Source organism: Hylaeus volcanicus, chromosome 7 (assembly GCF_026283585.1).
Source record: "Hylaeus volcanicus isolate JK05 chromosome 7, UHH_iyHylVolc1.0_haploid, whole genome shotgun sequence".
Lineage (NCBI taxonomy): Eukaryota > Metazoa > Arthropoda > Insecta > Hymenoptera > Colletidae > Hylaeus > Hylaeus volcanicus.
In genome coordinates this window covers 22,549,178-22,571,526 of record NC_071982.1, presented here as the reverse complement: position 1 = coordinate 22,571,526, position 22,349 = coordinate 22,549,178, and the positions used below count along the sequence as shown (strand labels likewise).

Here is a 22,349-nt window from a genome sequence, read left to right as displayed (position 1 = left end):
TTACTATATGCGGTGGCCGTGAAAAAACCGCATTTTTCGTTGCCAACGCGCGCATAGGCGACCGTGAAATCCACTCAAACATTTCTCATAATAACGAGAGAAAAATCGCAATCCTAGTCGCGTACTCTAGCGTACTCGCGTCGGCCCCAACGTCTGGACTTGACTGGACTGCACGGATCACGGATCGTGGATTGGAATCGGTAAGTCACTCGTAACTCGTAACGTAACGATTGATAACGATTGGTAACGACATGACGACAACCAACGACGACGACGACAACGACGACAGTGTTGCTCTTCGGTGTGATCACGTCCACTGTACCAGTGGGGGGTCCAAGTCCAAGTCCATGTCCAATGCAGTCTGATGCAGTCCAAGCGCAAACAGCAAATGCAAGCAAATGGCTGGGCACTTGGGGACTTGGGCAGGGGCCGCAGGGGGTCCAAGCAGGTCCAAGCAGGTCCAAGCTGGTCCAAGCACAAAGTTTGTGGTGCCGCGTGGGAAAAATTCACCCAACTAAATATATATTCATACACGCGCATGCGCTCTACATTTTAGTTGATACATACATTTGACACACTAACAAAAGTAGCGTTTTAAAGTTTTAAACCAAAGAATCGTATCAACTATGTATTTACGAAAAATAAAGAATATTTGATGGAAAAGTATCTGTGGCGCCATCTTACAAAAACAATAAAAATTATTTTCATTATAAACTTGGGCATTTTCCCACCGATGACGCCACAAGTTTAAAAAAAAAAACAGCTCGCCATCTAGCAGCGACATTGAGAACTATCTTCGCTAGAAACTTGGCAATTTTCCCACGGGTAATGCCTGGTAACTCATTGTTTGTGCGGTGTGTAACGTGTCAGATCACGTATTTGTTAAGTATACCGAACAGTGTATACTATAAGGTAATCTTTTAAGGTAATTATATACCTTCTTAATTCCTTCCTTCCTTCATTTTACTTTCCAAGTACTCTTTATTTCTATTTACTTTGAAATATTTCGTGTTCGAATGGAAAACAAATTAATAGGTTAATTCTGTATAACATTTCAGATGATTACAGACGTGCAGCTCGCCGTTTTTTGCAACATCCTCGGTGCGACGTTGTTTTGTTTAGTATTCCTATTTCACTATATAAATGCAAATTATTCAAAATAAGGAAATGACACAAACTCTTCAACATAACCTTAATCTGCGTCATCAAATATTTGTACACGTACAGATGGGGTTCCATATCAACATGTATTTGAAATTGTACGAATGAAGTCTATCGTTTAATGTAACTGGCTTTAACTTTATAAATACAATTAACCACATTAAATAAAAATATATTTTCTGTATCCCATTCTATTGTATAATTACAAGAATCCATATGTAATAAAGATTATTATATAATCAAGTAAGAGATTAATTAATCTTTTGTTGAATGTAATGATTTACAAATTACTGAATTTGCCTTTGTTATCGTGTAAAATAAATGACAAAAAATACTACGTTATAGTAAATGAAGGTAACGGGAGTAAGTGTCGCGTTTCGTATTAGTATTACGATCGGTTTAGCTTTGTGTAGCTAGGTTCCATGTTCAGGTGACATCCTTGAGCATGAAGTTAGCTACTGATATCTCGTAATTATATGTATATATGTACATATATGCATAGTGTTGGTATAGTCAAAGTATTGTCTTTTATATGCACACTTGCGTATAAAAAATTTACGATATATATAGTTTTGGACATTTTACGTGTAAATTTAAAAAAGTTAGCCAGCAATGACCGACGATTCCAATGGGGAATCCACGTTCGAATTTGTTGAAAGGAAGACGGATGAATCTTCCGCATCTGGAGAAATCGTAAAGACAGGTGAGACGGAAAGGCAAAACACAAACACCTGCGTATCTGTCAAATATCTTTGCAAATCAACAATTTCCATTTGCTTGGATATTTTCTTACAATTTTTACATAATAGAACAAAATTTAAGCGTACAATATGAAAGACTAAAATTTTATCAAGCGTAAAAGATACGAAAAATGTAATAAGAAATGAATTCGGAGATGTAGGATACAATACAGAAAGCTTATATCTCTATCTAATTTTGTTTAACAAAATTTTATAAATGGTTTATAAAGTAAAGTATGATAAATTTCAGTTTGTATATAGAAAAGCAATAGTTTGCAGGCCAATGAATATAATTGTCTAATCTCGACGTTTTGTCGCGATACACATAATGTATGCAAACGATAAAAGCATTGTAATTTTCAGATTCTTTTAGCAGTTTATCTTCGTCTACGTCTCTGCTAATGCCGTTAGGCATATCAACATCCACAGGAAATTTGTTATCGAATCTAGCACCGCCTATCGCGTTGCCAAGTTTTATTTCCAATTCGGGAGCCCTATTATCGGACAGATCTCATCATTTGGAACCATCTATACAAAAGAAACAAGAACCCACTAAATCAATGTTAAATACCGTTGTTCAGTCTAAGCCTCTGCAGCAAGAAACATGTCATGCGACTGCAGCTGCTACAGCGATGGTATCTGTGCAAAATCTAGAAAGCACTGCACAAACGGAAAGCCCGGTGCAGGATTCAGGAATGGTTGGCGGTGGTTTACTATCGTGGGTTAAAGAAACAGTAGTAAACAGTAATGTCTTGAGCAAAGTTGCAGAGAAAGCAAAGAATAGCGTTAACACTATGATTACAACATTAGATCCTCAGATGCGTGAGTTCATTTGTAAGTAAAAAAGTTACTAATCCTGGCATGGAAATAAAGATGAAAATCTGAATAAACGTTCCTCTCTTTATAAATATGTTCATTGTACTAATACTTTGGCTTGTAAATTTTCTTCTCAAATGTGTGTCATTGTATGCATAATTATGTTATTGCATCATATCTGAAAGGAGTGTATGTATGTATATATGTGTCGTGTTATTTTTGGATAATCTGCAGGCTAAACTTAATTCAATGAACACTGTGCCGTATACCGTCTCAACTGTCAATTTTATCATTTGCTTTGAAAAGTAGGGTCTGACACAATTTAATCCGATTATTCGAATGTCGTTGAAATCAAAGACAACATTGTATCTATATACATATAACTTCACGAAAAATAGCTACGACAAATTCTAAATTATAGCGTTGAAAATGAAAGTATATCGCTATGTCAATGAAAGTTTCATAAATTAAATACAATCATTATACTGTCCGCGAATAGTGGTTGTGCGACATGTTAATTAATATACAAGCCTATGCACGGACTCTATTAAAAATGTACATTTCAGATTCTGGCGGTGATGTAGAAATTGTAGTTGCTTCGGATAAGGATGTGAAAATAAGTCCTGTGCGTCAAGCTTTCCAAACAGTATTTGGAAAAGCAACGGTAACGTAAGTAACATAATATATTTTGTAATTAATTATAATTAATTATAAATCACGTTTCGTGTTATATTATATTTTGAATGAAATACTCGGTTACTTTTTCAGTGGTGTGCCAGTTGACAGTTTAGCTATTGCTGCTCAACCAATTGGTTTTGCTGCTGGAGTAAAAGGAGCAGAAGAGAGAATTAATTCTGCACGAAATATTCCAACCCTACCAAAAGATATGCCTATAATTGCTGTGGAAAATTTTTTGATAGAAGTCGGCGAGGATAAGTGGTACGACTTGGGAGTAATACTTCTCAATGATCCTAAACACAATGTGAATTTACAAACATTCACTCAAATGACACCAGTCCCGAGTCAAATAGTAACAATGGCACAAGAGGCTACACCTGAAGATTATCCTCTTAAATGGTCTGGATTAGCAGTTACCGTTGGTAGCTTAATGGCAACCAATTTACAGGTTTGTTTCAAACAAAGAGCTATACAATTATATTGTTGTTGTTTTTTTAACCGGAACAAATTCCCAAAGGTTTCTCACAACGAATGGCATCATGCGCTTACCGGGGTTTCTAGAAGGGACACTATCCTTTTAGCAGTTCAATCGTTGGCTGGAATCTACAAGAATACAATTAATCCTGTGTAAATTCTTATAGAGGAATATGACGCAACGCAATTTGTCGATACATTGCATTTTTGTAAATACAATTTTACTTATTTATAATATACTTGAAAAATGTATCAAGATTCATTTCGTAAACTAATAGTTCTAACGCTATTTTGATGCATTATTGAAAATATGTATTTAATTCAATTTTAATACATGTGACTTGTTTACTAAATTACCGTTCATAATTTGAGAAATCTATTTTAAATATATATCTTGTATTGACGTGTACAAAAAGATTAATGAAATCAAGAAATCAAAATGTATAAAAAATAGGTTTGGTACATTAAACATTGATTATTTTATTAAACTATAAATAATGCCTCAACTATTGCAATAACATTTTCATATTTAGATATAAATAATTTCAGGTGTTTTTAACAAATCGAGTGGATAATAAAAAAAGACATTCCATTTCTTAATTTCATCTTTAATTTCCAGACATATTTTCTTTCGGTACGATTACATTGCTGTGATTCTTTTTTGTTATTAGTAACTTCGGAATTCGTCCAATTATTTGAGTTGAGAATATGAACAAAAACAGACTAATCTTGATGAACAAAAGCAATGTAAAAAATCACAATTCCTTTTTCTTCTTTATATATCATACGAAATGGGCAACATGTTGCCACATTGAAAACAACAATCGAGTCTTTATCTGATGGTGATATGCTAAAAACGTAAAGCCACTAGATCTCGTTAATTCGGTGGCATGTTTAGTTAAATAAATGTACAAAATATTCCTCCCTTGCGCTGGCATACATAGTTTCCGTTATAATTACAATTTATTATCTTTTTTCATATTTATAATCGTATATTTCTCGCGGTTCATTGCGCAAAACAAAGTTCATAATAAACCGATGTGGCTGTATACGGCTCGAGCGATATTAATTGAATTACAATATTTAAATAGGTATTTAAATATGGTGCGCGCGAATCTAGGTTACAATTTGTCAAGGTATGCGTTCAAATCTGGGAGACCTTCTTTCAGTCCCTTCCTCTTACGTGTTTCCTGTGAAAATGCAAATAATTCTAAATTAGCAGACGTTAACTAACACTGGTGCATCGTATAATATTATATACGTATAATAGAACGGTAAAGTATTGTGTGTTTCCCTATTCAGGCAAACCAGGATAGATAAGCTACTGGAACACCAAAACAAAAAACAGTTTTCTCTTCCACGAGATTAAAAATGGTAATGTATTTACACTTATCCATTGCCATCAGTTATGATCGTGGGGGTATGTATTTTCTCCAACACTTAGCAAAAGAATAAATAAATAATTTACCTGCACAACTGTGTAAGGTCTAGAGGCAGGTTCCATTGGGTCGCCAGGTAAAATCTGCCAATGGTCGAATACGCACTGTGGGAAAGCTTGTCCTCCGGTATTGGAACGCAAATCGGCAGTAAAACCGAAGGACTCGTTTACTGGAAGAAATGCTTTAACAACGAACATAGGCGTGCCAGCAACTTGCTGTTCTTCGAATACGTGACCTCTTCTACGGTTAAGGACTCCGTAGATACCACCGACCGCTATTTCAGGACACTAAAAGTATTAAACGTTTCTTGTTTAAGCAATACATCAATGAAATCAATATTTCAACAAATTAGAAATTACAGAGCTTGGCTTACCTGAATTTCACACAAATAAACTGGTTCCATTAGCCGGGGAGACGCAGTTAGGAGACAAGCATAAAGGCAACGTCTTGTGGTAGGTATAATCTGACCACCACCTCTATGAATAGCGTCAGCATGTAACGTCACATCGTGAATGTTAAAACGTACTTCTCTCAAATTTTCTTCCGAAAGAACACCCTACATAATAGATAATTAAAATTATGAGTTGATATTACATAAATGAAAGATGATGTAATAAAGTATTAAACATGTATCCTTTTGGCATGCATATCTTGCGTACCTCTTTCGTGGCCCATTGGAATCCAGCTATAACAGAATCTTTAATTTCGTTAAGATATTGTACTCCTTTCGAACAATCTACAAGAATGTTGGGTCCTGTTCCATCAGGGCCGAAGCACCAGATCTTCCTGGCTTCGGTTACATCGTAATCGTACTTTTCACTTAAATAACGAGCACGTACTTTGAAGTCGTCCCTTGGATTAACTTCGCCCTACAAAATTGATAAACGATAAGTAAAAATAAATTATTTATATATTTGTTCATGAACAAACAAAACATACATTGTCAATATCTTCAGCGAGACCCTCGGGCATGGGACATGCCATCATGAACAAACGATTATGCTTATTGGGTGATTTAGAAAGACACATTTGATTCGATTGTTCCGAAATCGTTTCTCTGTAAGAAACAACGGGATCAGATTTCTTAATGGGTACGCAAGCATGATCTTCTTCCAAATCTTTCAAACAAATTTCGAGATGAAGTTCACCAGCACCAGCAATAATATGTTCTCCAGATTCTTCGATGATACATTGTACCATAGGATCAGATTTTGCCAAACGTTTAAGACCTGAATAGGAGTATTTTATTATAGTTAATAACATGCGTACCGTATAGGAAATATTAGTTGCACTTAATTATAATCTTCAGATTTCAATCAAAATCACAGCTTATCATAACCCAATGCTCTATGTATAGTTTCATCCTTAATTAGTAAATTTTAATGTATCGCACAGTTCGTTAGATTTATAAACGTACCTTCGACCAATTTTGGCAAATCTGCTGGATGTTTAGGTTCGACAGCGACACGCACTACAGGGGAGACTGAGAACTTCATAACTTTCATGTTATGCGCATCTTTGAACGTGGTAATTGTACCAGTCTTTACTAAGAATTGATCAACACCAACAAGTCCGCAAATATTACCTGCGTTAAACGATAAACTAATCAATACACAACACGTACAAAAATTCCAAAGGACATTTTAATATTATCGATCGTGTCAGTTGGCCGTTCTATTATCTTTCAAAAAGCTATCAGTACAGGTCTGTGAGAACAATCATCATTCAATTATTTGTTCAAGTATCAACTATGTTCAGCGTATATATATACACAAGTTTACAAACCAGAAGGCACATCTTCGATCGCCTCGACATAACGACCCATCATCAAAATTGTACGCTGAATAGCTTTCTCGTAAAGATCTTCCTTTTTGCCTGGTTGGAAGTTAGGACCCATGATACGTGCTTTCATGCCGGTGCACACTTTTCCAGAGAATACACGGCCAAAGGCGTAGAAACGACCTTTATCGGAAGTTGGTACCATTTTTGAAACATACATCATGAGTGGTCCATTTGGATCACAGTTCTGTACAACAAAATATTAATATGAACATGAATATACCGATTCGTATATACAAATATCAACTAAATGCGAAATGCTGGTCAGTTGAAAATTTTAATATCTATCATGTTATTATTATCTCAGTACAGGTCTGTAATATCATCATTCATAATAAGATTCGAACAGCAACACGTTTTGGACATTAATATTAAAGATATTTCATAAATACCTTAATACCAATAGCAGCCTCGTCATCGTGTGGACCTTCGTATAACATTTCCATACGATATTTTTGAGCAGTTACAGGGGATGGTAAATGGATGGCAATCATCTGAAGTAAAGCTTCTCCAGCAGGTAACCATGTTCTCATGACAACCTAAAATATATATAAAAGAACAGTAATAATATGATGGTGTACGATAATCGATTACGTAAATACTTATGATTCAAATATTATCAGAAACTTGTTCGAATGATCAGTCAAAAAATTTCAGAAGAGGTGTCAGAAAATAATTAGAACAATCATCATAAATACTCGAGTGTAAAATACGGCAGTGTCATATTTTCTCTCGCTTAAATAGAATCGATTATATACCCTAGAAATCTTACCTTAAGCAGTGCTTTACCATCTTTATCTTTGTCCTCTGGTTTCAAAACAATTCCTAATTTCTGTAACAGGTTGTCTGCTTCTTCTTTTTTGTAATTCATAATACAATCGAATACCTGTAGATTTAATTTATATTGATATTATTTTTCAAATAAGGTAGTCTTTACGTAATATAACAATAATACAATATTATCAATCGAAAACTTACCTTATAAATTGGATCTAAAACGTACATGCAGAAAGATCGCTTGTTATCAGTTTCCTTCTGTTTGCTCCACTTCTTGGTTTTGGTGTTGACGAATGACTCTCCCCATAATCTATTCATAAGTTTCACGATATCAATGTTGAATTTCTCAGCATACATTTCAGCAAATTGTTTTAACGTAAACGCCCAACCGTGAAGACCAGAACCAAAACCCACGGATCCTTTGCTAGGATCTACCTGTATACAACAAGCACAAAGTTAGTATAACACATTATCTACAAAAGAATTATCTACTTACTCTAACTTCACCCATGGGACCGGTATCATCATCCGAATATGTAGCAATAATAACGTTAACGTTTTCAACGATACGTTGGAAAGTTTGATAGAGATCTTCGCTATCAAGCTGAAGTTCCAACAGTGCTCTGTCCATTTTGTTCATGAACAATACAGGTTTGATACGTTCAGCAATGGCTTGACGAAGTACAGTTTCAGTTTGTACACAAACACCTTGAAAAGGAAAGACTCGATGAAAATTACGATAAATAAAGGAAAAAAAAAAAAGAGAGAAAAACGAAAAGAAATATACATATATTATATGTATATATATGTAGCGATTGTGGCAATTGTGTCGTAGCATGCTAGTAACGGACATAAGGATAGAGGTCCACTAACAGCGTTTAAACACAGCTGCTTTTAATCTCCTTCCATTAACGCACCGTCAGCATTGTCAATGTGTATCGGTCGGATAAATCAGAGCCGATACGCTACAGAGTAACACTTTTTGTGCTGGAAGGGAGTTTTTTGATACAAATAAAAAAAGTATCATTTTTACACATTGATATCGTTATTAAAAATTAAGACTCTGTGATACATAAAACAATATGCATTTATACAATTCGAAGGGAATAGTTGTAAAATATGTACCAGATACACAATCGACGACCACAAGAGCTCCATCGGTTACGCGAAGAGCAGCCGTTACTTCGCTAGAAAAATCGACGTGGCCAGGCGAATCGATGAGATTGATTAAAAAGCCCTTTTCATCCTTGTCGCGCTGATCAGGATTTTGGATAAAAACTAGATCTTTTTCGTCGAGGGCAAAGAACATAGAAATAGCACTAGAAAGAAATTTAAAGTACCAATTATAAACAGGAAAACGAAAATTACGAAATAATCCTGCTACACAAAGCAAACTTACGTGGATTTAATTGTAATACAACGTTCCTGTTCATCCTTACGAGTATCTGTAAAACGGGTTTCACCAGCTTTGGCGCCAGCGATAATACCGGCTTTAGATACAAGGGAGTCTGTCAAAGTTGACTTTCCATGATCGACGTGTGCAATGACGGACATATTTCTGATGTTTTTCTTTTTGTCCATCATGGCACGTATCTCGTCTACTGTGAAGTTCACCTGAAACAAAAAACATTCTTGGTAATTCCAAAGATGCATACATTACTATACTACGATCACCAGGAAATATACGGATTTCGCGTATTTCACACAGCGCTATCGATAGATGCACAAAGGAGAAGCAAATTTAACAACGTCAACAACAAAGAACTTGACAAAAATTCAATATCAATTCAATTATGTGCACATTTGACGTTTCTCCGAGGCACGGAATTTTAAACTCGAAATAAATGTTGGTTTGGTTTAAAAAAAAAAAGGAAAAAAAAAAGAAAAAAAATTTAGTAATCTTGATACTGACCATATTGGAATTAAAGCTTCGCAAATCTTGATAAATACTACGGACACCTATACGTTATTAATTTACAAGAAAATGAAATAGCGTCTTCCCATGTGGACATTTTTCTTTGCACAGCGTCCGTACGTTTCTGTATTGAAGTAACTCCTGACTCTAGAATTTTACGACTTCTCCTTATTCTCTACATACACCGTACAAAGTACTCGATGTATTTGTCTGCATAATAACTCTTCTCTGTCGAATTCCTGATGCACAAGGGATCGTAAAGAACGATTCACGATGTTCCAAGAGCATGCTGACTCGCATCGAGAGCCCTACAAAGCTCCATGACACGTTGCCTCCCAAACGAGAGACGAAACATATTTCAACTCTGAACACCGACAACGTTCAACCCTTGCGACGTAAAATTTTCAGGAATGTCCTGCCGGAATATTTGTAGAATCACCAGAGATCATTGCCCCCGGCATATCCACCGCAAGCCTCGAAATTCGTCCTCGAAAGGAGTTGCGCAATCCCAAGTAATCCGCCAGTTTTTTGAATTTTCCCAAACCCGGGTGACGCTCGGTCTTCAAAAATATTCGCATCTCTGCACTCCACGCACCATACGGTTCTACATGTTCGTGATAGTTTGTAACGATCATACGTACCATTTTGGATGTTGTCCGATTTCCGTTGGCCTGGTCAGAAATATACGTGCACCAACAATGGCGGACTCCCTAAGAAAGAACACGAGTTTCGTGAAAGGGACGAACGTTCGTGCACGATAGAGGGCACCGGTTGTCACGCGTATTTCGTGTCGTGCACAGGACCAATTGGAATTTCGTGATCCCTACCACGTGGCCGAAACTGCGTGCGCAGCTCGCAGGTGATTATATACAATTTAAAATGCAATCCTCTTTCCGTTTCCCTTTCCATAACCTTATTTCATCTGGTTCGTAACGGTATTGTAGCAACTGTTATGTATGATGCATGATGTTGCCATCTGAACAGTCCGAATAAAAATATAAAAAGGAATATTTATTTACATTTTACATTAATTTTTGATTATTCTTTTTTCATTTTAAATGTCGATATTATTACATTCAAGGTCAATTCATTGAAACGATCATACAAATTCCAGTTGATTGCTTTGCGGGGTAGTCAACAAAAAAACATTTCTTTAAAGATTTCTATTATTACTACAATAGTATTGTGTACATGATCGAGAATATGAAATAGATTTGCCTGTATGGTATTAGCAAAGGAAGAAAATACGCTGAGGAGATTATGATAAAATCGAAAGGTTACGAAATGAACATTGATCGAAAACATACATCACTAAACGTTACTTTCTTATTGTTATCAACATTGTACAATGTACTCATACAAAATACTGCGTCAATTTAACAATCACTACTCTACATATATTATACCTAGATTACACGTGTATAAAAGACATTAATAATTATTAATCTTCGTTATCGCGACTATGAAAATAGTAATGAATTGTGCGTAATACACTCATTTTTAAGGACAGTGTTCGTGCAACGTTACATTCGTCTTTTATATACATTATAACATTATACTGTGAAATTATTTTACTAAAACAAATTGTCACACGTAACGAATTTGACTTTTCTTTTTCTTTTTTTTTTTTTTTTAAATATATACATGTATATGCGTGCATTAAAATTTTTACGATAGAAATACATCAAAATCATATTATTTGTTTATACTGCTCGGAATAATTAGAGGAAAACCTACTGTTATATTAAATTGTTTTACAATTGTTCAAGAACGCGATCCTCTAGAATTGGATCGAAGAGAGAATCGACTCGGTCTATGGTGGAGCAGGTAAACCCTATTCCGCATTATACAAACGAGAACATTTTTCAAGTAGATTCTTTTGTCGGCTCCATTGTAACTATGATATAAAATTTCAGCGATTCCCCTTGCAGCTCCGTTCGTGAATGCTTACACGATCGGGATTAAAGGTCCTTCCGCAGTATTTGCACGGGACCAATTGATTCAGGTGCGATTTCCAGTTAGCCTCGGCCATCGCTACCACGTCGACTACCATACTTCCTGTTTCTGGATTACCTGTATATCAATTAAAACAAGTACGTGAAGAACAGAAAATATCACGACCGCGTTTCAAAGAAAAAGTGTACCAAACGAAAGCATTCAAACGAATCGATCACCGAGGTTATTCAACCTATGACGTCATGCAAGTCAAGCAGTTTCATTGAAATTGTTTTTCTCTACCGATCGATTGTGTCTTCATTTTTTTGAAAGGCCTTCAAATTACAAAACTCACGAGTGTAAATAAGCTCAGGTCTTTGGGGTTCTTTTCTTCTGTCGCCAGGCAGCAATTTCTCGTTCTCCACGTGCCACTTTTTCAGACACTGTGGCTCGTGAATGGTTATGCTAGTGTATCCAAAGTCTCTACCACATATGTAACATGTGACCATCCTCTTCTGTTGCTCCTAAAACCAATTTTCTGCGAATGATTGTCGCTATCTGACCGCTACCTATTCGTTCCACCCTCGATTAACAACAACACTTGAATAGAAACGACACAATTTTTATTCGTAGCTATTAATTATCAACAAAATGGTGCACACTAAATAGTTACATTATCCTCTGAACATCGAACGATAATAGAATTAACAAAAGTTTAACAACGAAGATAATTTCACGCGAACTGGAGGATATAAGCATGTTTTCCAACGCGACTCACCCCCGTTGGACTGGTTGAGATTTCTTGTACGCTCAACGAGTCTTTCCTTCGCAGGTGTCTGTCGTTCTCCATTTGAGACCGCTTGATACATCGAGGCTCATGTATCTTGATACTCTTCGTACCAAAGTTTCTGCCGCAACTTTGACAAGCAACTGTGGGTGGTACGGATCGAGAGGTGCTCGTAGACTTTTCTAGACCGGAGCTTCCCGACTTGTCCGAGTCAGGATTCTGTCGATTCGAATGTTAGCTTATCGGTGTTTACAAAACAACGCGTTATGATTATATTAGTAATATAAACGTCGTGAAGCTGGTTCACCTTTGGTGGAGCTTTGCAGCTTTTCTGATGTATCGGCAGACGTTCCGGTATGAATGTTCTTCCGCACTTGAAACACGGAATTAATTGTGCCTGAAAGAGTATAAAGTAAAATACTCGTTAACATTTAGAGATATTGGATAAACTGTAGTCGATGCAAACTAAACATTCGACGCTTGCATTTAGCAATAGTCGAACTCGAAACACCAGCCAAGACTGAACATTTAGTTTAAAGGGAAGAAAGCAAATTGAACGAAAAGTTTCTCCTTAACGTCTTGATGAACTTAACGAGACGCAATGCGGTTTTTAGTCTTATTGTTAGATCGAACACGTCGTTGGTCTTACAGAGGTAAATGTGGGGCAGGCAGCACCTTGAAAACGATAAGACCGGGGGATTATAGTGCGTGTGCGTGACATGTTCTTTCTATGGGTGAACTTTAGCGAGTTACACATAAAAAGCTCGTGATTATGCACGAGAGTCTTAACATAATTGTTGGAAATGAAACAATTCAAACGAATTGAATTCAACATAGAAAACTAACTAGGAAACACAGAATAAAATGACTTGATATGAAACTTGGTTTTCGAGGATATCGATTCTGAAAATACGAGTGTATCGTGTATGCTCAAGAAAACTAGCCCGAGTGCCCGCGGTCACCTAAGACTATAGGTGCAATTTACGTGTTTAAAGAGACGATTAAACGACAGACATGAGATACCTGACTTTCTTCCCATGCCGCTGCGTTCCATTCTAATCGATCGACGATCGGTGTTTCGGGTCTTTGAGGTGTCGGACGTCTTTGGTTGGCAGGCAAACAGTTATTTTCTCGTTCCCATTTCTACAAGCATGACATTTATTAATTCGGTAGCATTCTTAGAGAGATTCCAAGGGGATCGTAAGGAATACGATCGAACGTACATGTAGATGAGACACGTGTAATTAATGCATGTTAGGCGGATATGACAGTTACGCGACAGATGAGGTCGTCACGAAACATATCGAGCCGAATCTACGTATACGAACTTGGACTCGCGTGCAAATTACGTAGCATTAGTTCCATCGTATAGTAACATTATAGTACTCGACTAAGAGAGGGAATATACGCGGTACGAGTTGTGTCCGTTCATGTGCACGTATACATATAAATGTTTTCGATATTAACTCGGACGGTATACGCAGTATGTACGTACTCGTATTGATTCTATCAAGGGCCTTGACGTATTACGTGTTTCCAGACAGGAAAATTCAATAATATTTATGTCCATCGTGTTCGATACCATCACGTAGACGAATAACGCGGTTCAAGTTCGATATAATATTATCTTTGCCCTATACGAATTATTACTGTCTCGGTATTTCTATTATTCGCTATAGTTGAATAGATAGAGCGATAGAGTTTTCTGTTTTCTATTTTCTGCCGACATCATGTTCGATACTGGTGTGATCTTGTTCGAAGAGTATACCTAATATTCTGAAAGAATATTTTGTACAAGAAAAGCTCTCTTAAGAATCATCCGATAAGATTCTTTCGTAAAGATATTCAGGAAATGTGAGTGCATCGAAATTACTCGATCGATTGCTCGCAACGAACTTACTTGCATACACCGAGGCTCGTGAATAGGAAAGCTGGCGGTACCGAATTCGCGGCCACATATGTAACAAGTGATGGTCCTTGGTCCTTTCTTAGTCGGTTTGCACGATTGCGGACTAGCCGATTTCGACTTAAAATCTGGAACTAATCCTTGCTCGATTTCGATGTTATTTTTGTTCTTGCCGCTGCGAAAGTGCAAAGCAACAGGTTTCTGAACGGTTTTTGGTATCGAGATTTTCGTATTGGAATTTGTCGGGCTATCTTTGATCTTTTGCTGGTTACTCTTCGGGTGACTGTGAAATCGTTCCGGTTGATTTGCCGCACCGCAACTTTTGCACGGTTCCGGGGCGGTCTTTGTCGAGGAAGCTGTGAACACCTCCAGATCGTTTTGTATCGTCGGGCTTGAACTTTTCTTCTTTAACGTGGAGAGGGGCGGTACCTTATGGCCGATTGTTCCATTTCTAATATAACGGAGGTTCGCCGTTAAAGTTTATCGTAAATTCGTAAATTCGTAAATTCGTAAATTAAAATAAACACGAACCGATTGTTATTGTCATCCAATTTTTTATTATCCATGCTCTTCTTGGTCATCGCGGTATCCTGACCAGTGATGCGCGCCTGTTTCTGCATTTTTGGTGATTCTGAAGAGACGTCGACGTGCCCGAGCCTTGTGTCCAAAATCTGTTCGAATGTCCGTCGTTTGTGTCGCGTCGATGCTAAATCACTGCACCACGCCGCTACTGCGCCGTTAGACGCTGGCCTCTGTTGTTGTTGTTGTTGTTGTTGCTGCTGCTGCTGTTGTCGTCGTTCGCCAACAGTGACGTCTTGACGACACCTTGACGACGAAGGAAACGACAATGTTCCCCCACTAATTATTTTCGAATGGCGGAACAACGTCATAGAGTCACTGAGCAGCTCTTTGCTCAGCAGAGACATGTCGAGTTTGTCAACGAGATTCGGATCCAAGACACTCGGTTTCTCGAGATTCGCAGTCTTTGGTCTCTCCAGATTTCCGTAAACCGACGAGCCGCATTTCATCTTTGGCGGCCAAGTACCAATGTCCGCCATCTTCAATTTTCCTCGTTGGTTTCCTTTTTTCGAAGCGATATACATATAATACATTACATATATTTAGTCGTTACAGTTATTCGAGTTATTACAATTACAGAATATTAAAAGTTTTGTTTGTTGGACAAAGAAGTGTAACGCATAATATCGACTTACTTTCCAATATGCCCAGATCTTCCTTGATCACTAAAAACGTTTTCTCGGACAGGACCTCTGTCGCTGTCGGACCCTTTTTCCATTTCATGATTTTTGCGGCAGATACCGTACTTGTACAAAATTTATTGTTTAAAATACGATGTAATAAACGACGCGACCACGTTTATCGCGGTACTTGTACGTATTATTGCCACAAAGACGATTTTTCGTTTTGAAAAATATTGGATACTTTAAGGTTTCATAATAGATCTTTACGCGAATGAAACTTACCGTGCTCGAAAACGAATAAAATGTGAAAAATCGGTTTTACCGTAGTCAAGCACGTTTAAACTTCATCGTTTTTCGATCTGTTATCGGTACGAATTGATTTTCCAACAATTCTGGTTATCACGTTTAAAAAATGGATTTTCCTTTAACTTTCGAATTGTTCCTTCTCTCTGACAACTCACACTCACTGAATTAGCTTTCGTCGAAACGTTCATTGTGTCGTTTAAACTGTTCCATTCAAATTTCTTCGGACGCACGCGACACAATTCTGCTACACTTTATCATTAAAATGTGTCGTGTTAATAGCGGAATAGTTTTTAAATTCACGTATGACTCTAATACATTTTACATGTTTCTAAACATTCACTAAATCATAACCACTAAATCATTGTAAACATAAAGCTATGCACATACTCGCAAACGACGATTATTTCGAACGATTTCTGAATAACATGTGTAAAATAACGCGTATTTGATCGTTCTTGAGTCAGTGTATCGATTCGAATTGGCGGAAATTTAAAGATAACAAATGTGATTTTATACGCGTAGACGTTCAAAGGCCCTTTATCGGTGCACTGAGCTTCGGTTTACCTTGCCATTGGCTACATATAGCTTTTACCTTTCTCATTGTGGTCGACTATACGAAGAATACAGATGTCCACGAAATCGATCCACCGACCACTGTTAAACAACTATACCGAGACTCGTTTGTGTACGTTCCCGTCATCACGGAACCGCGTACAGTTGTCTTATAGCGTTAGGTATTTCGAATGATATTGTGACTGTGTCACGAATTACCGATGAAAATCAACTACACTCGGAACAATGCTGCTACAACAAAAAATATTTTCTTACAATAAACAAATCAGGTAACATCATTATTCAAAGTAAGTATATAATTATGGAATTTTATTTAAACGCAACGTTAAAAATATTCGTGTCCAATTAGAATGATAGCTATAAATAATATTATATGTATATTTAGAAACGTATTTACAGAAATACATGTTATACACATAGTACCAAAAGATGATGGTTTATCGACGATATCGATAACGTTTGAAGTGAAACCACAACTGAAATATGTTATTGTGAAATTGACATCTGAACCCACGTTTATACGAATATTCCCATTCTCTGTTAACGATCTTAAATGCGATGTCTTCGTATGGTGGACCAGCATGAAATCGTAAAATTGCAAAGTCTTTGTTATCGGCACAGGGTGTCTGAAAATTACAAAAAATGCGTTACGTTAGCCCAGGTCAAGTTTTTCAATTTATGTCAGTTATAATTTATAGTATTAATTTAAAAATAACTGAAATGTCTTACCAAAAAGTACTCAGGCGTTGTGTTTTTGTCTATAAGATCCGGATAAAAAATGTTAAATTTATAGCCTTGAACAATTTTCGGTGGCGGATTATCCATGTCGTAATGTGTTTGATTATATTTATTCCATTCAAAACCGGTATGTACACGATTAAAATATCTTGGCTTTCTAGGTCTATACTTGTCAGACCACAAGTAAATTTGTGCTTCTAAAGAAGACTCAACGCTAAATTGTGCCTCATCGGAACCCATATTTTTACGTGCTTCCCTGTGCATAGCTTGTTCTTCCGCGGTCATAACGTTCTGAATTTTCCGTCCGGTACTAAGTACTTGATTTCTCGCATATTCTAATCGCTGATTATCATCTTCTTCTAAAGTGACTATTGTTCCTGGTTCAAGTTGACAGTAAGGTATATATTTTGGTGAATAACCTCCAGATTCATATTCGCAAAAAGATTCTGACAAAAGATCGTCAGCCGCGTTAATAGTTTCTTGATCATCACTGTAAATTTATAAAACACAATCACATAACTTTTTATTTCTCGGTAGCTGCAAACGCAAACGTAAACGTATATAGAAACTAATACATACTCGGACTGACTTTCCTCGCTTTTTTCTATAGCTGTACTAGTAGAGGGTGCATCTTGTTTTTCTGATTGTTCCCCGGGTGTTTCGATGTGTGCTTGCAAAGAATCAGGCTCATTTTCCATTCTAGCTACACCCTGTTCAGCGATTAAGACTTCCAATTTTTTCCGCAAATTTTCTTGGTGTCGATCTCTTAATCGTGCCCTTGCCATATGCGCTGAGAAAAAGTGATTAATATAAACGTGTATATCGAGTAATATCATTTAATCTGTATCATTAGGATCTTTTAAGCTTACCTTTTAATTGAGATAAGAGGCTTTCCCAGTATCCTATGTCAACACCTTCTGGTTTTCCTGTAATTTTTGTTTCGATTTGTAACTGTAAAGCTTCTAGTTGCGTTGCTGTTTTTCCTTTGAAAATGGCAGTTACATCTTTAGCTACCGATTCGTGTATTCCTTCTCTTCGACCGACAGCTAAAATAATACGTTATATAATTTTCCTTAAAAAACTCTAAGTAAATCTTTTTACGTATACAGTAAACAAACACTTACCTACTTCGTATTCCGATCTTTCTAATTTTCTTAATTTGTGTAATTCATCTTCAACGATTACAGTAATATCATTCCAATAATCCAAATTTTTACCACGTTCCAATTCCTTGTAAACTTTAATATCTTCGATAAGGTCTTCTAAATCTTTTACGTGTAGACCACGTAAATAAGTATAAGGTTCGTGCATTTCCACGGCATCGACTTCTTCCTCGGCGCTAATATATTTTGCAAGAAGATCGATCGGTTTCGCACGACCATCCTGTATTCTGATACGAGATCTTAACCTTGCTTGCTCTAAATGAAATTGATCTTCTTGTCTTGCCCATTGTTCCAACTGGGCAGCTTCTTTTCCTCTTTGTAACAATGTCATTTCTTCTTCCCTTTGTTGTCTTTCCAATTCTCTTTCTTGTCGCCGTTTCTTAACTTTCTCTAACTCTCTTTTATTTTCCTCTTGTTTATGTCTATTCCTAATTTCTAATGCTTCTCTACTAACACCAAGTAAACCTTCCTTTTCAAGTTTCTTAGACCATACAAATGTAGATAATAAATTTCCATCGCCAAACGGATTATCTGTATTTGTGTAATGCAAATAATCGTTGTCCCAACCCATTCTTTCTTTACGTTTGCGTTCTTTGGCTTCTTTCTTTTTTAAGCGACGTAACCTCTTTTCTTCCGGTGTCTCTGTTGCTTTCATTAGTTCTTTCTGACGTTTCCTCTCTTCGATTTGTTTTTGGCGTTGTTTCTGGAGCTTCTCTAATAGCTTTGTAGAACTCGAGGATGAGCTACTGGATTCACTTGAATTTGAAGAAGACAAAGACAAAGACGAAGACGAAGACGAAGACGAAGACAAAGACGAAGACGAAGACGAAGACGAAGACGACGACGACGATGACGATGATGATCTAAAATGAAGCAAATGATAATGTAAAAAAAAATACAATTATCAATAATTTCAATAATATTATCTATTACAACTTACCTTTTCTTGTTTTTACGTTTAGAAGATATTTTATGAGATTCGTACAATTCCGAAGAATCTCTATGCTTAGATTTCGTACACTTTTCACTGGAACTTTTAGAATGTTTATGTTTTGACTTTGAACTACTGGTACGTCTTTCATAATCACTGTCATTATTCCTGCGTGAAATTCTTTCTTTGTATTTACGTCGACCTTCATTATCGTTTCTTGATCTCTCATAATCTTTCCTACGGGAATACTTATCCATCTTTAATAAACATACAAGGTACAAATTAAAACACTTAACCTCACAAAGGATGATGCTATGCTATCGATATCGCGATATCGCCATATCGCTATGCTATAACGCAGCAATATCCGCCATTATAAAATTTAGACAGCTGATTCCGGTTTACTACATACAAATTTCCGTTTCAAGTTGACAATATAATGCAATACGATATAATACAAAGAGTTAGAAATGGATGATATTTACAAGAAATTGATAAATCTATGGAAATTATTTTATCATACTATCTCCTTTTAATAAGAATTTGTTTTAATTGACTATCAACGACTACAGAGTACTTTCCTCCTCTCTTCTTGACGCTACATCCGTTAAACTTTCAAATCTATAGAGCATACGCTGTTGGAGGACGGTTTTCGAAAATTCACGAGTGATTTTCGTTGTGTTCAGTGAATGTACAATTGATTTTTCAAGTCTGGAATTATCCTTAAATGAACCACGATGCCGCATGAGATCTATTATTCAAAAAAATACTACGACGACAAATACGAATACAGGTTGGTAAAAATAACGGCAATGTGTAATGTTCGATTTAGGTTTTGCTTTTGGTCATTTGCTCAAATATGTACCGTTTAGAGAGACGCGCGAGCCTAATTTTTCGGATCTATGTCTATATCTCGATATTCTGTTTATAGTCATAGCACAAAGTTTTCGCTTTATAAGAAATCTATATCGATTCATTTTGACTATTTTATTCTTATAGTAATTTCTTTGTCCATCATTTGAGTACAGATGTGACATACCGTTTAAATGGCCGTCTAGAATACTCTTTTGTTTGCTTTGCTAACCCATCACTTTTGCTTTTCATTCGTTCAATTTACCGGTTTCCAGCATCAAAATACATCAATACGTTGCATTCTGACAGCCGTTTGAATATGAAACTGAACTCTTACGCGTATTAAAATTTCGGGAATATAACTGCAATCATAACTTGTAGCATCCGAATAATAGCTACGCAACAAAGAACAGATATTGATGGTTTTGTGGTGGTGGGGCCCGGTGAGAAAGCTAATATTAAGGAATTCTAATAGCGATTAAAAATGTTATGATTCAAATATTCTTCTGTTTGGAAAAAATTACCATTTTTTATTAATTATAACAATATTTATTAATTGTTAGACATGTGGTACTGCCAAAGGAGTTGGTGAAGTTTGTGTCGAGTACTCATCTGCTTTCCGAACAAGAATGGAGAGCCATCGGTGTTCAACAAAGTCAAGGATGGGTGCATTATATGATCCATAAACCAGGTATGTTGCTTTTTAAAATTCTTTTAATATTATTTAAATTTTGCTGCGGTAACTTGTTCATATTAACGAAAAGTTCTCTTAGAACCAGAATTAAAAGCGTTATTCATAGAGATGGCGATATTTTGAACAGAAACGTTTGTCTGTTTCAGAGCCACATATTTTACTCTTTAAGAGAGAAATAACATCTCCGCCATCAGAGAACGAATCTCTTTAATGTTGCTGTACCAATATGTAAATAATACTTCAGATCATTGTTAATATTCATAGAACAGTTCGACTATCACAGCAAACCATCTCAATCGATTTAAAATAATTGGTATTGCAGTACAGAAACAACTACTGTATAAATTCGCATTACATCTGATAAATCTAGAAGATATAATAACTTGATTTTTTCGATTCTTTGCTACATCGCGAATGTGGTTATCTGTCTTCATTGTTAGCAAGTCATTCATAATAGCAAAGTATTCTGTATATATGTCTATATAGTGCCTTAGTTCTTAATATTGAAATTACCACAACAACTTGGTATTTCGTTTGATGTAACCGAAGTAGAAACATTGAAATATTCTAGTTTTTTTCCGAAAATTATCATTCCAAAGCGGAATCAACTATTCCGTTAGGAATTTGTAAAGTAAGAGAAAGCCTCATGATTTTGTGATTACAGTGCCTTACACGAATGTGCTAAGTTTTGTTTATTATTAAGGTATACTTTAATTCCATGCATAGAGTAATCATTCTTTATGGTTAACACGAATGATGTATTCGAAGCAAATATGTTTTTAAGTTTTAAGTTCAATAACAATATGGATATTGATTAAAAATTCCATTACTACTAATTAAGCGTTAAATTCGGTGTTTATTATGTACCTTGCTACAAGATGTTTACATTATTCAATTTTGCATCATGTATCGTATTTATTATATGTATACGTAACTCCATTTGGCCTATGCTCTCCAATTGTATATTTCGGAATGTTATTTTATCAGTATTTTTCAAAACTAATTCTTATGCTTTAGTATTAGTTGACTTTGATTTACTTTTAATAGATAAATCACGTACTGTCACTTCTTAAATAAAGTTTGTAACTGATAATCTTAGTTTTCATTGTATTTTTCGATTATAATGTTCTATGCGATAGACAATACGTTTCCGAATACGAATACGAATTCTCGTAGTATTCATTTTCGTCCGAAATGCCTTTGAATAGAGAGAAAGAATTGAACAAACTCTGAGCATAAATGTAAAGAACTCGCGTTGATACGAGACCCATTCGCGTGTCCCTTTATTTCATTCTGGAATAAGAAAAAAGCGTGAAGCAAATTTAGCCGAATATACGAGAAGAGTGGAATATAGAGGAGAAGGAGGAGGAGGAAGAGAGAGAGAGAGAGAGAGAGAGAGAGAGAGAGAGAGAGAGAGAGAGAG

At 36.2% G+C, this 22,349-nt stretch overlaps 5 protein-coding genes across 7 annotated transcripts in view; 3 read left to right on the top strand and 2 right to left on the bottom strand.

Annotated features, from left to right (window-relative positions):
• The first annotated feature begins 60 nt into the window (after positions 1–60).
• LOC128880073 (protein PRRC1-like) lies at positions 61–4,127 on the top strand. Of its 3 annotated transcripts, none has more exons than XM_054129768.1 (5): positions 61–200; positions 2,265–2,735; positions 3,284–3,386; positions 3,486–3,843; positions 3,913–4,127. In XM_054129768.1, exons 2-5 carry the CDS (start codon positions 2,303–2,305, stop codon positions 4,024–4,026), a joined length of 1,008 nt encoding a protein of 335 aa, XP_053985743.1. In that variant the 5' UTR covers positions 61–200; positions 2,265–2,302; the 3' UTR covers positions 4,027–4,127. The 3 variants fall into 3 exon arrangements, with proteins under 3 accessions (XP_053985743.1, XP_053985742.1, XP_053985741.1); XM_054129767.1 differs by lacking the exon at positions 61–200 and adding an exon at positions 1,624–1,864 and having other exon boundaries at positions 2,265–2,723; XM_054129766.1 differs by lacking the exon at positions 61–200 and adding an exon at positions 1,631–1,864.
• Positions 228–1,345, top strand: LOC128880082 (dolichyl-diphosphooligosaccharide--protein glycosyltransferase subunit 4). The gene is made up of 2 exons (XM_054129778.1): positions 228–912; positions 1,059–1,345. The coding sequence occupies exons 1-2, from the start codon at positions 829–831 to the stop codon at positions 1,161–1,163; spliced, it is 189 nt and encodes a 62-aa protein (XP_053985753.1). The 5' UTR covers positions 228–828; the 3' UTR covers positions 1,164–1,345.
• Positions 4,128–4,456: 329 nt separating the features above from the next.
• LOC128880064 (translation elongation factor 2) lies at positions 4,457–10,631 on the bottom strand. The gene is made up of 14 exons (XM_054129741.1): positions 10,481–10,631; positions 9,324–9,538; positions 9,050–9,243; positions 8,421–8,632; positions 8,126–8,359; positions 7,920–8,033; positions 7,540–7,686; positions 7,094–7,334; positions 6,726–6,893; positions 6,248–6,537; positions 5,968–6,177; positions 5,682–5,864; positions 5,338–5,595; positions 4,457–5,059 (listed from the first exon to the last, which is right to left on the bottom strand). The coding sequence occupies exons 1-14, from the start codon at positions 10,481–10,483 to the stop codon at positions 4,991–4,993; spliced, it is 2,538 nt and encodes an 845-aa protein (XP_053985716.1). The 5' UTR covers positions 10,484–10,631; the 3' UTR covers positions 4,457–4,990.
• Positions 10,632–11,143: 512 nt separating this feature from the next.
• Positions 11,144–22,349, bottom strand: part of LOC128880083 (splicing factor Cactin) — a 12,314-nt gene continuing 1,108 nt past the window's right edge. Inside the window, exons 2-13 of the mRNA XM_054129779.1 lie at positions 19,390–19,637; positions 18,411–19,312; positions 18,156–18,332; positions 17,866–18,076; positions 17,278–17,776; positions 14,999–15,495; positions 14,462–14,918; positions 13,585–13,704; positions 12,869–12,958; positions 12,553–12,780; positions 12,130–12,298; positions 11,144–11,912 (exon numbers count right to left, since the gene is read on the bottom strand). Of these exons, the coding sequence (XP_053985754.1) occupies positions 11,752–11,912; positions 12,130–12,298; positions 12,553–12,780; positions 12,869–12,958; positions 13,585–13,704; positions 14,462–14,918; positions 14,999–15,495; positions 17,278–17,776; positions 17,866–18,076; positions 18,156–18,332; positions 18,411–19,312; positions 19,390–19,637 (3,759 nt within the window). The 3' untranslated portion in view covers positions 11,144–11,751. The remainder of the gene's footprint in view (positions 11,913–12,129; positions 12,299–12,552; positions 12,781–12,868; positions 12,959–13,584; positions 13,705–14,461; positions 14,919–14,998; positions 15,496–17,277; positions 17,777–17,865; positions 18,077–18,155; positions 18,333–18,410; positions 19,313–19,389; positions 19,638–22,349) is intronic.
• On the top strand, positions 20,008–22,019 carry LOC128880080 (cyclin-dependent kinases regulatory subunit). The gene is made up of 3 exons (XM_054129777.1): positions 20,008–20,173; positions 20,796–20,923; positions 21,073–22,019. The coding sequence occupies exons 1-3, from the start codon at positions 20,118–20,120 to the stop codon at positions 21,135–21,137; spliced, it is 249 nt and encodes an 82-aa protein (XP_053985752.1). The 5' UTR covers positions 20,008–20,117; the 3' UTR covers positions 21,138–22,019.

Bases quoted from the DNA above. Each gene is read 5' to 3' on its own strand.
- LOC128880064 (XM_054129741.1), bottom strand. The intron at 7,687-7,919 runs GTAAGATTTCTA...TATATATTTTAG, and splicing joins ATGGTAAAGCACTGCTTAAG to GTTGTCATGAGAACATGGTT. The intron at 5,865-5,967 runs GTACGCAAGATA...TCTATTATGTAG, and splicing joins TCCAATGGGCCACGAAAGAG to GGTGTTCTTTCGGAAGAAAA.
- LOC128880080 (XM_054129777.1), top strand. From the start codon at position 20,118: ATGCCGCATGAGATCTATTATTCAAAAAAATACTACGACGACAAATAC. The intron at 20,174-20,795 runs GTTGGTAAAAAT...ATTAATTGTTAG, and splicing joins GACGACAAATACGAATACAG to ACATGTGGTACTGCCAAAGG. The intron at 20,924-21,072 runs GTATGTTGCTTT...TGTCTGTTTCAG, and splicing joins TTATATGATCCATAAACCAG to AGCCACATATTTTACTCTTT.
- LOC128880073 (XM_054129766.1), top strand. From the start codon at position 1,774: ATGACCGACGATTCCAATGGGGAATCCACGTTCGAATTTGTTGAAAGG. The intron at 1,865-2,264 runs GTGAGACGGAAA...TGTAATTTTCAG, and splicing joins TGGAGAAATCGTAAAGACAG to ATTCTTTTAGCAGTTTATCT. The intron at 3,387-3,485 runs GTAAGTAACATA...TTACTTTTTCAG, and splicing joins TTTGGAAAAGCAACGGTAAC to TGGTGTGCCAGTTGACAGTT.
- LOC128880082 (XM_054129778.1), top strand. From the start codon at position 829: ATGCCTGGTAACTCATTGTTTGTGCGGTGTGTAACGTGTCAGATCACG. The intron at 913-1,058 runs GTAATCTTTTAA...ATAACATTTCAG, and splicing joins CGAACAGTGTATACTATAAG to ATGATTACAGACGTGCAGCT.